Here is a 15,606-nt window from a genome sequence, read left to right on the forward strand (position 1 = left end):
AAAATGATAAATGTTGGAGAAAATGTGGGAAAATTGGAACGCTAATGCATTGTTGGTGGAGTTGTGAAATGATCCAACCGTTTTGGAGAACAATTTGGAACTATGCCAAAAGGGCTATAAAAATGTGAATACCTTTGACCCAGCAATAGCACTTCTAGGGCTATATCCCAAAGAGATCATACAAATGGGAAAAGGACTTACATGTACAAAAATATTTATAGCAGCTCTTTTTGTGGTGGCAAAGAATTGGAAATTGAGGGGATGCCCATCAAATTGGGGAATGGCTGAGCAAGTTGTGGTATTGAATGTAATGGAATACTATTGTGCTATAAGAAATGGTGAGCAGGCAAACTTCAGAAAAACCTGGAAAGACTTGCATGGTCTGATGCTGAGTGAAGTGAGCAGAACCAAGAGAAAGTTGCACATAATAACAGCCATGTTGTGTGATGACTAATGTTGACAAACTTAACCCTTCCCAGCAATACAAGGATCTAAGACATCTCCAAAGGCCTCATGATGGAAAATGCTATGCAAAGAAAGAACTATGTGATTTGAATGCAGATTGAAGCATACTATTTGCTATTTTTTTTCCTCCTCTGTTGAGTTTTGTTTCCTCTTTCTGGTAGTTCCTTTTATTAGTTCTAATTTTTACTTACAACATCACTAATGTGAAAATATGTTTAATAGGAATGCATATGTATAGCCTATATCAGATTGTGTGCTGTCTTGGGGAGGGAAGTGGGGAGGAATGGGGAGAAAAATTTTAAACTCAAAAGCATATGGAAGTGATGGCTGATAAATCAAAATAAATTAATAAAAAAACCAAAAGACATCAATTAATATTTGTTTAAAAATACATTACAAGTGAATTTCCTCAAGATAATTTTGCAAGTCTTCTGTAGCTTTATTAAGCAGTTGCATCCAAAACCAAGCAAATCAGTGAAATTTTTTCGGTATGTACCATTATTCGATGTTTGAAATTTGTCCAAAAAAGGAAGCGGTGATTTAATTCACTTAAACATGAGTCAAATCTTGGACAAGAGAGATGATTATATACAAACTCATTCAATTCTGGCAGAATTCATAAAGAGAAAAAAATTGGAAAATTTATTTAGCATTTGGTTTGATTTATCATTATCTCCTAGTGAGAATTTTATTCAGACTCTTATGATTTGGGGCTTTTTTTAAGCACTTAAAAGAAGGAATAGGTAATGAGTAGATAAAATAGTAAAATATTGCTGTGAATTTTGATTTATTTCATATCTCTAAAATATTTCAGATTAATGAAAGCTGCCTCAATATGAAACTATTGTTTAGATGCATGACAATGTTTTCTTCGATAGCTAAGATTTACAGATTTAGAAATACAAACATTAACTGCTACCTAAGCTAAGGCATTAATAATTTGTAAAGTATTCTCAACACTAAAGTCCTGATTTCTACCAGCTGAGTACAAACTCAGGAAGATTCTCCCAAGTTGGAGAGGCCAAGGGACTGTAGAAAGCTTGTCAACCAAAGTCCATAGTAACTATGTTTAGAGAGGTTCATCACCAGAAGATTGACCATCAGATTAATATTTGTTTGCTTTTGCAAGAAGGGAAGAGGAGGGGTCTAACTAAGGCATAAAGGGGTTAAGATCTACATGGGTAAAGAGTACCAACACCAATCAAAGAGATTCAATTATAAAAAGCTCCTTAAAGAAATAAAGAATAGCCTATGATCAGACAACAGAATTTCAGAGTTCATGAACACGGATAAAGTGTTGGGCCCTGAGTCAGGAAGCCAGGACTTCAAATTTAGCCTTAGAAACTTACTAGCTGTATATCATGTGTGAGTCATTTAACCTTTGTTTGCCTCAGCTTCCTCATCTGTAAAATGGAGGTGATTGCAGCATCTACCTTCCAGGGTTGTTATGAAGATCAAATGAGATAAACAATATTTGTAAAGTGCTTATTAGCCCAATGTCTGGCACATAGTAGGCATGATAAAATGTTAGCTATTATGGTGATAATAATGATGAACACGGAAACTGTATATTTGTGGGTGATGGCAAGACAAGGGTATTTTGTGTGTGTGAGCAAGGTGGAGCAGAAAAAGTCATGTGAAATGAGTAAGATGAGGAACTGTGAGGTTAGAATGTTCAAAGGAGTCTCAATTTCTACATTAAAGCTTCCTAGGGCAGGAGTTGAGGAAAGAATGTGAGCCAGACACTGAACTCATTAGGCAATGTCACAGAGGCAGTATAGTATATTAGGTAGTATATACAGATTGAGTGGGTCTTACAAGAGAGGCAAATGAGTAATGGTGGTAGAGGGAAAACCTGGAAATGGCAAAGGGGAGCAAATATTCCAATTCTTTCACTCCAATCAGTGAGTCAGGGGAATGAGTGAAAGTATAGCCAGTGCTGGAAAGGGAAGTCAAGGAGGTTGTGTCGTCAGGAAGAAGTCAGGTCTTAGTGAAAGCCAAAAGACAGAAATAAGTTAGAAAGGAAAAGATTAAAGATTAAAGTATGTGTGTTGCCTATGAAGCAGGCATTCCAGAGGGCACAGTGGAAGGGATGCCTCTCCTGCCTTTTGGATACCTCTTAACTGGATGTCTCTTAGATATCTTAAACTCAACACATTTAAAACTGAACTCATTATCTTTCCCCAAATGCCCTCCTCTCTTCTAACTGCCCTATTACTCTGTCATGAGTTATCACCGTCCTCCCAGTTACCTAGGCTCACAACCTGGGTGTCAACTTCAACTCTACTCATCCTCTCTACCCCCTAAAAGAAATAGACTGAGAAACTCAAAAATTACTGACGAGGAAGCTGAGTTGCCCTGTCAGAGTTAAGATATCTCTCCCATTGGACTGTGAGCTCCTTAAGAATAGGGACTGGGTTGTTTGGTTTTTGTTGGGGGTTTTTTTTACCCTTTTTTGTATCCCCAGAGCTTAGTACAGTCCCTAGAATATAGTCGGATGCTTAATAAATGTTTACTGAATGATCTTTTGAGACCGAGGAGTTTGAATATCTCAACTACCCTCCAATTCCCCAAGAGTCTTCCCTAATCTCAACAGCATGAATCAGCACCATTTCCCAGATTCAGGTTTCTCAGTTCCATCATCCAATTCCTGCCCCTAACAGACCAAGATAAGAACTCTATAAAAAGCCATCACATTTTAACAGTCCAGAGGAAAAGGGTGCCCTGTTCCCTCTAGAGTCTCATCGGGGGTCCAATTTTATCCATGGCCCCAGGAGACTTGTTTCCATCATTCTCCCTAACTCAACTGGCTTGATTTTCTGTCTTTTTATGGGCTCTGTGTTTGTTTCTGTGCACTGGACTATTGGTATTCCAAACCTCCCAAAATCTGTACTAAGACATAGGCTCAAGACACTGTATCTCCTAATTCAATCTGCATTTTCAATGGTTGTTTCTCAAACCTGGAATGCTCTCCCTTCTCCTTTCTGCCTCCTAACTTCACTGGCTTCCTTTAAAGCTCAGCTAAAATCCCACCTTCCGCAAGAAGTGTTCTCTATTCCTCAATGTTATTTATTGCCTTGCCTCTGAGATTACTTCCCCTTTATCCTAAATTTTATTAGTACATAGTTATTTGAATGTTGTCTCCCCCATTAGACTGTGAGCTCCTTGGAGGCTGGAACAACTACTGCTTTTCTTTGTATGTAACCTTAGCATTTAGCACACAGGACCTGCCACATTATATATGTTTAAAAAATGTCTAGACTATTATAATAGTCTTCTAGTTGATCTCCCTACCTCAAATCTCTATATAAATGCTTGTTCCCTTTCCTCTTTTTATAAAATATTAGACTCACATATCAGCTAATCTGTATCAAGCTTTCACATTCCCTCCTTCCAATGAATTCTTTCATTGGGTCTCCTATGAAGTAAAAGTTAAATCCACTCACTCCCTTAGCAATAATTACATATGGATTCTGATACCACTACTTTCAGATATAGAATATCTTCTGAAAAAGTTTTTACTATGAGAATCTCAGCATTTCTACTGGAAGCTTTCTTTAAAAGGCCAATGTTTTCCAGAAGAAAATGATTAAACAGAATTTAACTATTTTCAAAGATATGAAATGGTGTACTACATAGCTTTTTGCTTCAATCTATATTTTTAGCTCTAAACACATATACAAATATTCCTTCATACCTACAAAATGCTTTAAGATCATTGTTCTTTTAAAATAAGAAACAGTAGAGACAGACCCAGGCTCAGAACCAGGAGACTTGGGTATTAACTCATAAATCTGCCACAGTTCTTAACCTATCTGAAAATTTATGTGTTATGTAGATGGAGTGTGGCTAAAGAGATTGGAGAGGTAACCTAAGAAGAGGTACTGCATAGTTTTGTTTTGTTTTTTAATAAAAGCTGGGGGAGTACAAGGCAGCTGCAAACTGAATTAAATGCTGACACTTCTGTGTCACTTAACCAACAAGTCAGAGAACTAGACATTTTCTGTAATCCTCATATACTTTAAAACTCTTTAAAACAAAAATTATGTGACAGAGATAAAGTAATTTCAGCTTTCTCCATGTCTCTAGGATAAAGGTGTCAAACTTCCAGCGGCAGGCCACTGATATAATTGAAAAATGTTTAACAAAAAAAAAAAAATAAAAATGCAACATAAATTATGTTAACTAGCAGTTTTCTAAGTAAAATATGGCCTACAGTATCTGTGTTTGACACCTCTGGTCTAGGACACAGAATCCAAAGGAAGGTTAAAAAAAAAGCCATGAACTTGAACATCTACCTTGAATTCACACAGCCTCCCCTCCCTCTACCACCCACCAAGCTATTGGAAGCAAGGCTTCGATAGCCAATCCAAGAAGCCAAAAAAGGTTTGCAACAAAATCCCACCCTATATTCCATTCCTCCCCCCTCTTCTGGTGCAGTGGATCCTAGCTCCAGGCTGTGGAAGTTTGTTGGGACGATAGTGGCTGGCATGAGCAACATTCTGTGCTGTAAAAGATTTCTAAAGAAGAGTAGAGGAACCGAGGGAAAGAAGCAGGACCCACATCTGGGCTTGAGATAAAGCCCTAACTACCTCCCCACTCCTGCTCCCCCCTGCCCCAGCCTTGGAATTAGGAGACCCAAATTCCAAACTGTAGAAATCACCCTTGGCTGCAAGGGCAAGTGCTCTGACCTTCATGGTAGGTTCTGAGAAACAGAAGAGGACAGGACACAATGATTGAGGGGTAAGTGACACTACTAAGCCTGAAGGAACCCACTCAGCAAGCATCCAGTTAGAGCCAGCGTACTCAAAAATCACTAAGGCAGAGACGCAGACTGATAAACTGAACTGCCCAACGAAGGTGGCTGAGGTGCTCTGAGATCCAGCCACCAGGGAATCCACCACCAAAGAGGAGGGAGTCAATAAGAAATTTTAAAAAAAAGGGAAAACAAGGGGGGAAAGACTGAAATTAACAAAAAACTATGGAGGAAGAAAACTCAAAAATCTTAAATATAAGCAGATAACCCAACACCCCAGACAACAGAAATGCAGGAGAGGGTGAATGAATGCAGCAGCCAAGGACAGCGAAAACAACAGAGAGCAGAGAAACCAGTAAGAGACTTCTTTCTCTATGTACTGAAGGAGATGAGGTGAAGGCAGAAGTCAGATGAACAAAACCTAGCGATAGTCTATCTACAGGTGGATTAATGTTTTTTTGTGGGAAACCAATAACAGAAGGAAATTCAGTAAAAGAGTTCAGGCAACTATGAATAAATACTGTAAAACAAAAGGAAAAAATGATCCAACACTTGATTAGACAAAGCACCCTGTGAAATTTGAGGAGAACATGGAACCACAATATATTGTTTTTGAGTGGTTTAAAAGAGAAATGAAAATTGTTAAGTGCAGAAAATGGCCTGCAAAATAAAAAGAATTTACAGATTATAAAAATTTGAATCTGTCTTGGCAAGTCTCACCAAAGAAATAAAAGAGAGAACTGACTGGGAATGCAAGTACACTGAAGTAAAAGACAAACTAGTGCTTCCTTCTATTGGTTTTAATCCTTCCTTACAACATGACAAATGTGAAAATGTTTAATAGGAATGTATACGTATAGCCTATATCAGATTGTGTGCTGTCTTGGGGAGGGAGGTGGGGAAGGAGAGAGAGAAATTTAAAACTCAAAAGCTTATGGGAGTGATTGTTGATAAATCAAAATAAATAAAAAATAAAAAAGACAAACTAGAACATGAGAAGGCAATAACATTAAAAGGAAATATGCTCTCTATCCAAGCAAAACATTGCTCTTGAAGACAGAATGTGTAGAGACAACCTAAGTATTATAATCTTCCAGATGAGTAAGAGTCAAAAAACCTCAATACCACAATGCAAGAAATAATGCAAGAAAACTGTCCAGAACTTCTGAACACAGAAAATGAAATATCAAATGACAGAATCCATAGATTACCTTCAGGAAAAAAAAGGGGTGTGCATGTGAGAAAATTCCAAGACGCATTAAATTTAATCATCCCACTGAGAACAAGTTCATCAAATACAAAGGAAAGGATGATCTAATAATGCAACACTATCCTGCATGTACTAGAAAATGCAGGAGGGAATGAAATGTGTTCCAAAGAGCAATAGAGCTCAGGATGTAACCTATACCCTGCAATTCTGAGCTTAAACATAAATGAAAAAATATAAATGTTCAATAATAAAGAGGCATTTGAAACATTCTTAGAAAGAAAATCAGACCTGAAGAGATCATTTGCTTCTTGAACACCCTCAGACAACAGAAACACAGGAGGGGTGAATGAATTCAGCAGCCAAGGACCAAAACAGCAACAGTGAAAGTAGAGACCAGTAAGGATTGCTTTCTGAATGTACCCAGGGAGATGGGGTGAAGGCTGAAATCAGTGGAGAGGCAGGCCTAGGGTATTATGGACAAAACCTGGTGACACCCTGCCTACAGGTGAATCAATGTTTTTTTGTGGGATACATTACAAAATGGAAGGGTGCATGAAGGGGGGAAGGGCCTGAAAAGACCACTCATCCTGCCTTGGCAGGGGAAAGATGCTGAAACTTCTGGGAGCAAGTGGCACCTGGGGGAATGAGAAGGCAGGGACCCAAGATGGAGATTTTGCTACAAATACGGGGAAAAAAGGCAACCAGAGGGAGGGTATAGATGAATGGTGGGCTACATAATTGGGGGGAGGGGAGTTCGGGGAACTATCGTGGAGCAGTGTTCACCTGCAGGAATTGGCATTTCCTGGGAATAAGGCACAATGGAAAATGGAAAACTGCCAGGGTAAGCTCCACAAGACAGTGACAGAAACTGCTTTGAGGAGGGAGCCTAGAATGGAAACCTCACAAGTTCTGACTCCATAGGAAATACAGAGAATACAGAGGTACTAATTAATTATAGGGATCATAAACCAGAAACCGAAGGTTTAGAGTAGACATAGTAGATAGATAATAAAGAAAGTGCAAGAAATCATCTGTAGAAAGGGGCACAAAAATGAAAATTTAAAAACAGTACTAACTGAAGGGGAGGAGAGAGGGAAAATCTACTTAATGAAGAGAAAAATGAAATCACCATATAGAAACAGGAAAGAAAAGGAATTAATAAGCAAAATCCCAAAGCAAAAGAGATGACAAACAGGAAGGGGGTATGGGAACAAGGGGCAGAAAGCCTGCAAGAATAGGGATACCATAAAAAAGATTAAGCTAAAGTAACTGAAGGAACTTTTTACAGCAGAGGAGGGGGAAAAACACAACAAGAGAAATACTGATAAAAATTCTCTTAGAGTGAATGTTAGAAAAGGTAAATTAATGAATATTCTTTGATTAGTTATACACAAGCCTAAGTCACTGGGAGATAAAAGCCTCAGGCTACAGAAGAAAAAAAAGTTGCAAGGGCTTTGACACCTAAAGAACACACCCTGGGAAGGCCTTTTAAGAAGTACTTTTTAAAAATTAAGACATAAACCAATATAAATTGAGCATTAGAAAAAAAGAGTACCAAATGGCATGGTGTTGTTGTTGTTTTTATCAACAAGATTTTTCTTTTGTAAATAGTATTTTATTTTTTCCAATTACATGTAAAGATAGTTTTCAACATTCATTTTTTGTAAGATTTTGAGTTTTTAATTTTTTCTCCCAACCCCCCTCCCCAAGACAGCAAGCAATCTGACACAGGTTGTACACGTTCAATCATGGAAACATATTTCCACATTAATCATACTGTGAAAAAAGAAACAGCAAAAGGGAAAAGCCACCAAAAAAAGTGAAAATAGTATGCTTTGATCTGCATTCAGACTCTATAGTTCTTTCTCTGCATGTGGGCATTATTTTCCATCATGAGTCTTTTGAAATTGTCTTATATCATTGTATTGCTGAGAAGAGCTAAGTCAATCATTGTCGATTAACGCACAATGTTGCTGTTACTGTGTACAATGTTCTCCTGGTTCTGCTCACTTCACTCAGCATCAGTTCATGTAAGTCTTTCCAGGTTTTTCTGAAATCACCTGCTCATCATTTCTTATAGCACAATAGTATTCCATTACATTCATACACCACAATGTGTTCAACCATTCCCCAAATGTTAGGCATTCTCTCAATTTCCAATTCTTTGACACTACAAAAAGAACTGATATATTTTTGTACATTTAGGTCCTTTTCCCTTTTTTATGATCTATGGGATACAGACCTAGTAGTGGCACTGCTGGATCAAAGGGGATGCAGTTTAATTACCCTTTGGGCATAATTTCCAATTGCTCTTCACAATAGTTGAATGGTTCACATCTCCTCCAACAATAGCAGGGTATTTTAAATTCTCTTATCTGTATCAATTTGAGGCAATGACTTTTAAAATACAATGTTCTTTATCTAGTCATGGATGTTGCAAATAGTTCTTTAAAAGAAAGAATACTAATAATCTTGGCAAAACAACTGTCTAAGGACAAGGTGACTGTTTAGATTGGGTGGCCATTATCAACTTTCCACCTTTAACCTGATATAAGGCCTAAATGCAACCCAAAAGAAAATGGTTTGGGATCTAAGGAGAGAACAGGACAGGACAGAACAGGAGAGGAGAGGACATCTACTAATAAAAGCACTTTGCTAAATGCTAAGGCAACATAAAAAAGCAAGAAGTTCACATTCTAACAGGAGACAACACATACAGGAGATTTTAACTCTAAATCAATGGAAAAGCCCAGTGGTCCTTCTCTAAGGTCATGTCTATTAATTTCATCATATCCATTTCTGATGTTCAACTATCTGACAAAGCAAAAATACTTTTAGACCACTCTCAACCTCTTCTGCAGCTGCTGCCTCCTTCCTATAATTCCAATACTCCTCCTCATTCAGCCTCCTACAGAATAAAACATAAGAACTTTGCTTTTCAAAAATGCACCATCCACCCTGCCACACACACCTCTTACAAGCATTCTGCATTCCTTGGTGCTCAGTAAAACAGTCATTGCTTAGAATGTATGAGTATACTCCCTGGATGGGCTATATACTCTCTATGTGGGCTAGTAAAGAGAGTACTCAAAACCACTTCTCAGGCATACTTTGTACTTCAGTGCAGAAAAGGTGTCCTTGTACTCTATTCCCAAAGCATTCTAGTTAATGGCAATTTTACTATTGTTGGCATTATGAAGAAATAGCTACTGGATCCCCATACTATAGCCACATCTTCTTTAAGTAGTTAAGGACTGATCCCATCAAGTACAGGTAATTTCCAGCTTATTAATGGGTGTGTTCTGTAAATTCTTTACTTTCTTTTTAACCACATTATTGCAATATTTTGGTTTAACATTGCTTTCATTTCCATAAGCATCTCTTTTTCTGTCCCAATGAACTCTCCTTAGTAACAAAGTATAAGAGGAGGAGAAAGCAGTACAGCAAAACCAACCAAATATATCAACTAACAGTATACGCACAACCATACCTCACAACTCTTCAAAGATATGGGCAGGACATGCATTTTCTTAACACTTATCTCAAACCATAAATTCTTTTCTAAGTGATCTGTTTAGAATTTAAATCACATTTTCTCACACAAATAATATTTTAAATGGTAGCTAGATTCACAAGCCAGCCCACAAAAGCCCATTCAACTTATACCTAACCGACATTTACAAGACTGTTTCTATGGGAAAATGCATTCCAAGTTCCAACTTGGCTTCAGGAATACTCAGAATCAGACATCAGCAGTAACCTCTCCATTTCAAGTGGTGCTTTGGAGGCTAAGACAGTACAGATATTATGAAAATGACAGTAAATATAAGATAAGGTCAAACATTTTCCAGGCATTATGAATTAAAGAACAGATTTCTGTTCCCAAATTGTTGCATTTGTTCATAAGTTTGAAATTCCCTGTACAAAAAATATTGGTAGAAAAATCAGATGGCACGAGCAATCATGTAACTTTTTGAAGAAGTGTTATAACTAAAATATTGTACATGTTTTTAAATCCACTTTATCCTTCCTAAAAGTTGTATGTTTAATTTAAGAAAAAAATTTAAGCAGCAGTTTTCATACTCCCTAACTACAACATAACCCTTTTTCTTGTGTATGTAAACAGATTTTATAAACACCTAGCACACTAAGCATCAAACTCTTATATTCCAAATGCTAATACAGTGTTTCTCAGTTGTAACTCTGTTCATAAAAATAGGACTAAGAATTGTATCATAACACAAACCACAAATGTTTCTTGAATATTCAATACAAATCAATGCTTTTTAAGAATTCTCAAAAAAGTTTGCTAATGGCAATTCCCAATCCAGTGTCAATAGATAGGGGCACCTAGGTGGTGCGGTGGATAGAGCACCAGCCCTGGAGTCAGGAGGACCTGACTTCAAATCCTGCCTCAGACATAATACTCACTAGCTGTGTGACTCTGGGCAAGTCACTTAACCCCAACTGCCCTCACCAAAAAAAAAGAAAAATTGATAGATAAATAAATAGGTCTAAAAGGCAACAGAGTTCAAGCTCAGTGTGATGGAAGGAGCCCTAGAACAGGAGACCTGTTCACAGTCCTTCATTAGTAGTGTGACCTTGGCCTGGTTACAGGCTACCTCTCAAGAGCAATTTCTCCATCTGTAAAATGAACAAAATGATCTCTCATGTCCTATCCAACTATAAAATTCTATGAGCATCAGTGCAATACAGCATCTACATGAGATATAAAAAAGAAATGTTAAGTAGAATTTTTTAAAAGTTTCCAAAAATTCAAGCTTCATAGTAGAACTTCTATTTGGAGGCTATTTCCATGATTAACTTTTCTTTAGTTGGTCACATCATCTACAGGGTTTTAAATCCAGGTACTAAAAATCTGCAACCACCATTTATCTATAATGGCAATTTTTTTTAAATGTCCAGACCCAGAAAGAGAAACCAAGATTTTGACAACAAACCAAAAATAGTACAAAACTAATTCTCCCTTTCCCCTGCCCTGGATAAAAAAAGGGGGGGGGATTAATTTGGACCTCAACACTAATTTAAGTAAAAGAAATTTTCAGAATTAAAAGCAACTTATTGATCCAATTTCTGAATTCCTATAGTCTTTGTTTTGTTCTTTTGTTTTTGTTGGGGGGGGAGATACCTGTAATTTCAATGTTATAGGGAACTCCCTCCTGAATGAGAAAACTACCACCAATGCAGATTAGACACCTGCTCTGACGTTTATCGTCTTAGTTGTTGCCTGAATCACTAAGGGGTTAAGAGACTTTCCCAGGGTCAGACAGGAAGTATAGCCCTTAATAAATGTTTGTTGAATGTCAGAGACAGTCCTTGAATTCAGATGGTTCCAAGTGTTCTCTATCCACTCCACTAAGGGGCCTTTCAGTCTTAGTTGAAAAATGAAAAGAGAATAGGAATGGTCAGCACTTCGGCAGTGGGGGACTGACACTTGCAGGTGTTTCGAAGTTTAGACTAAAATGAATTTTTCTTACACGATACATGTCATGATCACTCTTGGTGTATCTGAAATCCAGAGCCTTAATATAAGGGTCTAAGAAATACTGTCAGGCATAGAAGAAAGGAATATGTCACCTTGCTCTGGAGCAGACGCAGTGAGAGAGGACTTTACAGTTATCTCAGAAGGGAAGAGTCCCTGGTCTTCTATTTTTTAAAGGAGAGAAGAAACTAAAGTAAATCTTGTCAAATTACAGAGCTGGATGATAAGTTTATTTGGTTGGTTCCCAGGTTGGGAAGCAAAGAATCTGGGAGAAAAGAAACTACCACAGCTTTGGTAGAGATTTCCCACCTTCTGAAGGGGGAAGGAGTGGGGTTTACTGGGGGGGGGAGGAGTATGTGTATGTGTGTGTTTTAAGTCGAGGGAGTGCTGCAATCGAAGGATACCCTCCTTCATTCCTTGGTCTCCCTCTCTCCCTCTTCTGTCTGGGAGCAAACGAACAGAACTTCCCAGCCAGCATGGCAAGGAGAGAAAGTCTGGTAATCTTAAATGTTGGTGGTTAATTTCAGAGGACTGGAAGAATGCCACGCTACCCTCCTCCTGACAGTGAGGTGACGGAACTAAAAGTGCAGGACAAGAGACACATTTTTGGAGAAGACCAATGTGGTAACTCGTTTTGGTTGACCATACATATTCGTTACAAGGTTTTTTTTCTTTTCCTTTTCAGCAGGAGAGGAAGAAAATACAAATATATTTAACAACTAAAAAAATACAACTTAATTTTTAAACACTCTAAACTTGGTGGGAGAAAGTGACTACATAAAGACAAGGAAAGTAGAGACGCTTCAACCTGGGGCTTTTTGCGGGGAGGGACCAAAAGTCCAACATCTTGGGACACTAGATTAAGTCAATCAATAAACATTTATTGAGCGCCTACTATCTGCCAAGCTCTGTGCCAAGCTCTCCTAGAGATGTATATACATAGAAAAGTAAAAGACAAGTCCTTGCCCTCCAGGAGTTCGCCAATGAGGAAGACAACATGTAAACAACTATGTGCAAACAAGTATGTACAAACAATGGGATAAATCAGACATCATCAACCGAAGGAAGGCAGCAGAATACGATGGGGAGACCCCGGGATCTCCGTTTAGGTGGGCTGCGGTGGAAAGCACGGGTTGTGAGCGCCCGGAGACCTCCCCTGGACGGCATCCCCGGGCTAGGGGCCGAAGGTGGGGGAGGCCTGGGGGACGGGGGTGGGGGGAGGGGAGAAGCCTATTTTTGAAGTCGTCCCCCCCCCCCAAAGCGCCTCCTCGCCCCGCGCCCGCCCGGGGTCTCACTCACCAAGCAGTTTGTGCACCTCCTCCTCGCTTAAGTAGAGGCTCACGCTGGGCCCCACGGCCGGGGGCAGCGGGAGCGGGAACCGCTCGGCGGCCGCGGCCGCGGGGACCCCGGCCCCCGGCTCGGGCAGCAGAAGCAGCAGCAGCAGCGGCAGCGGCGGCAGGAGCAGCAGCGGCGGCGGCGGGGGCAACCCCGGGGCCCGCAGGCCGAGGCCCGGCCCGGGGAGCGGGAGGCGGCCCCGGCCCCGGCCTCGGCCTGGCTGCGGCAGCTCGGGCCACTCGGCCCCGCTCATGTCTGAGCCCGGGGGCGCCGAGGAGGAGGAGGAGGAGGAGGAGGAGGAGGAGGAAGGGGGCGCGGAGGAAGAAGGCAGCGCCGCCGCCGCCTCCTCCTCCTCCTCGACTTCGACCCCCACCCCCGGCCCCGAGCCCCTCACAGCCCCGAGCCGGGGGCGGCCCCCCAGCTCATCTCCCCGGCCCGTGGCAGCCAACCGCCGCTTCAAACCTCCCGAGCGCGCCTCCGCCTCGGCCGCATCCTCCCCGACCTGCCCGCGCGCTTGCCCGCCCAGCACTAAGGAGATCCGTCCGCTGGGGGCGGGCAAAAGGGGAAGGCGCGCGCGCGGGCGCGCCGCCGGCCTCCGCCTCGCGGGAGCGAGCGCGTGCCAGACGGCTCGCTCTCCTCTCCCTCCTCACACCTCGACCGCCCCCGCCTGGCCCGGGAGCGGACCTTGCCCTTGGACCACGAAGCGTTGGGGAGGGAGGGGGGAGGGAAGGCGCCTCCTCCCTGCAAATCCATCCTAGCGCTTGCCTCCGGACTTGAGCACAGCCCACGGCCGTCTCCAATTTCGCCTTCTCGGGAAGGAGATGCCAATCCCCCTCCCTCTCATTTTTTTCTGTGACATGGTGGTGGCTGAGGACGCGTCTTTTACAAACTTTTGTGCTTAAGCCAAATCCCCCCCCTTCACCTCCTCCCCGCCAGCTTCAGCTTTTGTCCAGAGCATCCAGAAACAGCAGCTGGTCCCGAGGAGAAGCGCAGGCATGATGTGTGCAGTTGTCGATCGACAGACTTTGAACTATTTTAATCTTTTTTTTTTTTTGGAGGGGGGGAGGGTTAGAGAGGCTAAAATCATAGAACCTCAGAGCTGGAAGGAACCTTGGAACAGATCTAGTAATCCAACCTTCCCTCTCCCCTAAAACAAATGAGTAAACTGAGGTCCAGAGGATGTTAGATTTAGAGGTTAATCTAGTTTAAATTCCAAATTTTACGGATTGAAAGACTAAGGCCAAGAGAGGGTAAGTGATGTGCCAGCAGCCATTCACCTTAAGAAAGTGGCAAAGCCGAGAGAAAGGACCCAGGTTTTCTGATTCGAGCTCTTTTCACTGCAGTGCAAATAGTGGCAGAGCTGGGAATAGGGTTCAGGGTTAGCCGTAGCCGCAGTGCATCAGCAAGTGAGATAAAATCCAAATTCTGCTAGCTGTGAAGCCACGAGCAAGACACTTAGGCTCTCTGATCCTCAATTAACTCACCTCTAAAATGTGGAGGATGGATTGGATAATAGTGAAGGTCCATCCCTCCCTGCTCTAACTCCTAGTGGCTTGCTTTTTTTTTTGGCCCGGTTTTTCCCTAAAGATGGGTGATGGGATACTGAAGCCTACATGTCTAATAATTCTCTGTCTGGAAAGTTCAAGTAAACTTTAGTATATTAAACTTTGAAACTGTAAGGATGAGTGAGGAGGATTTGATGAATGAGAATCAGAAAAGGGAAAATTGACAAAGTACCCTACCTACTCTTGCTGGTCCTGCCAGTGCCAGAGTTTTAATGATAAATGTTTCAGGGGGTAAAATTATCATTTGTACAAACAGAAAATCATTTTGTACTTTCAACTCAGTCTGAGGGATTGTTTGAGAAAAATTTTCCTCTTAAAAAAACTCCAGTGTTTTTGTAAAAATTAACATACAATTTAGAGTTTTTGAAACAAAACTTTGCTATTGTCTCTTTGCAATGTTGCATCTACATCTTGAGCTTTATGTAGAGGGTGAAGTTAGCTAGAATAAGATTTGGATTTAGAAAGGCCTGTGTTCAAATCCCACTTCTGACAGTTTCCCCATTTATAAAATGGAAATAATATTGGTGCCTGCCTCACAGGATTGTTGTGAAAATCAAATAGGATCAAATAGAGATCATAGAATCACAGATTTAGAGCTGCAAAGGACCCTCAATGGTATTTAAATCCAATTTCTTTTTTTTATAGATGAGGAAATTGAGGAACACCGAGGTTAAGTGACTTGCCCAAGGTTGCACAGCTATTAAGTGTCAGAGCTGGGACTCTAACCCAAATTCTAGGACTCCAAATCCAGAAAACTTTGAAAATACAAGTT

At 40.8% G+C, this 15,606-nt stretch overlaps 1 protein-coding gene across 2 annotated transcripts in view; it reads right to left on the reverse strand.

The window, feature by feature from the left end:
- The window catches only part of RYK (receptor like tyrosine kinase), a 113,142-nt gene extending 99,356 nt beyond the window's left edge, over positions 1-13,786 (reverse strand). For both annotated transcript variants that reach the window (XM_020986079.2, XM_078146761.1), the window contains exon 1: positions 13,234-13,786. In XM_020986079.2, coding sequence (XP_020841738.1) covers positions 13,234-13,522 — 289 coding nt within the window. In that variant the 5' untranslated portion in view covers positions 13,523-13,786. The remainder of the gene's footprint in view (positions 1-13,233) is intronic.
- Between the last annotated feature and the right edge of the window lie 1,820 nt (positions 13,787-15,606).

This window comes from Phascolarctos cinereus, unplaced genomic scaffold, assembly GCF_003287225.1.
Source record: "Phascolarctos cinereus isolate Bilbo 61053 unplaced genomic scaffold, phaCin_HiC Scaffold_726;HRSCAF=1367, whole genome shotgun sequence".
NCBI lineage: Eukaryota > Metazoa > Chordata > Mammalia > Diprotodontia > Phascolarctidae > Phascolarctos > Phascolarctos cinereus.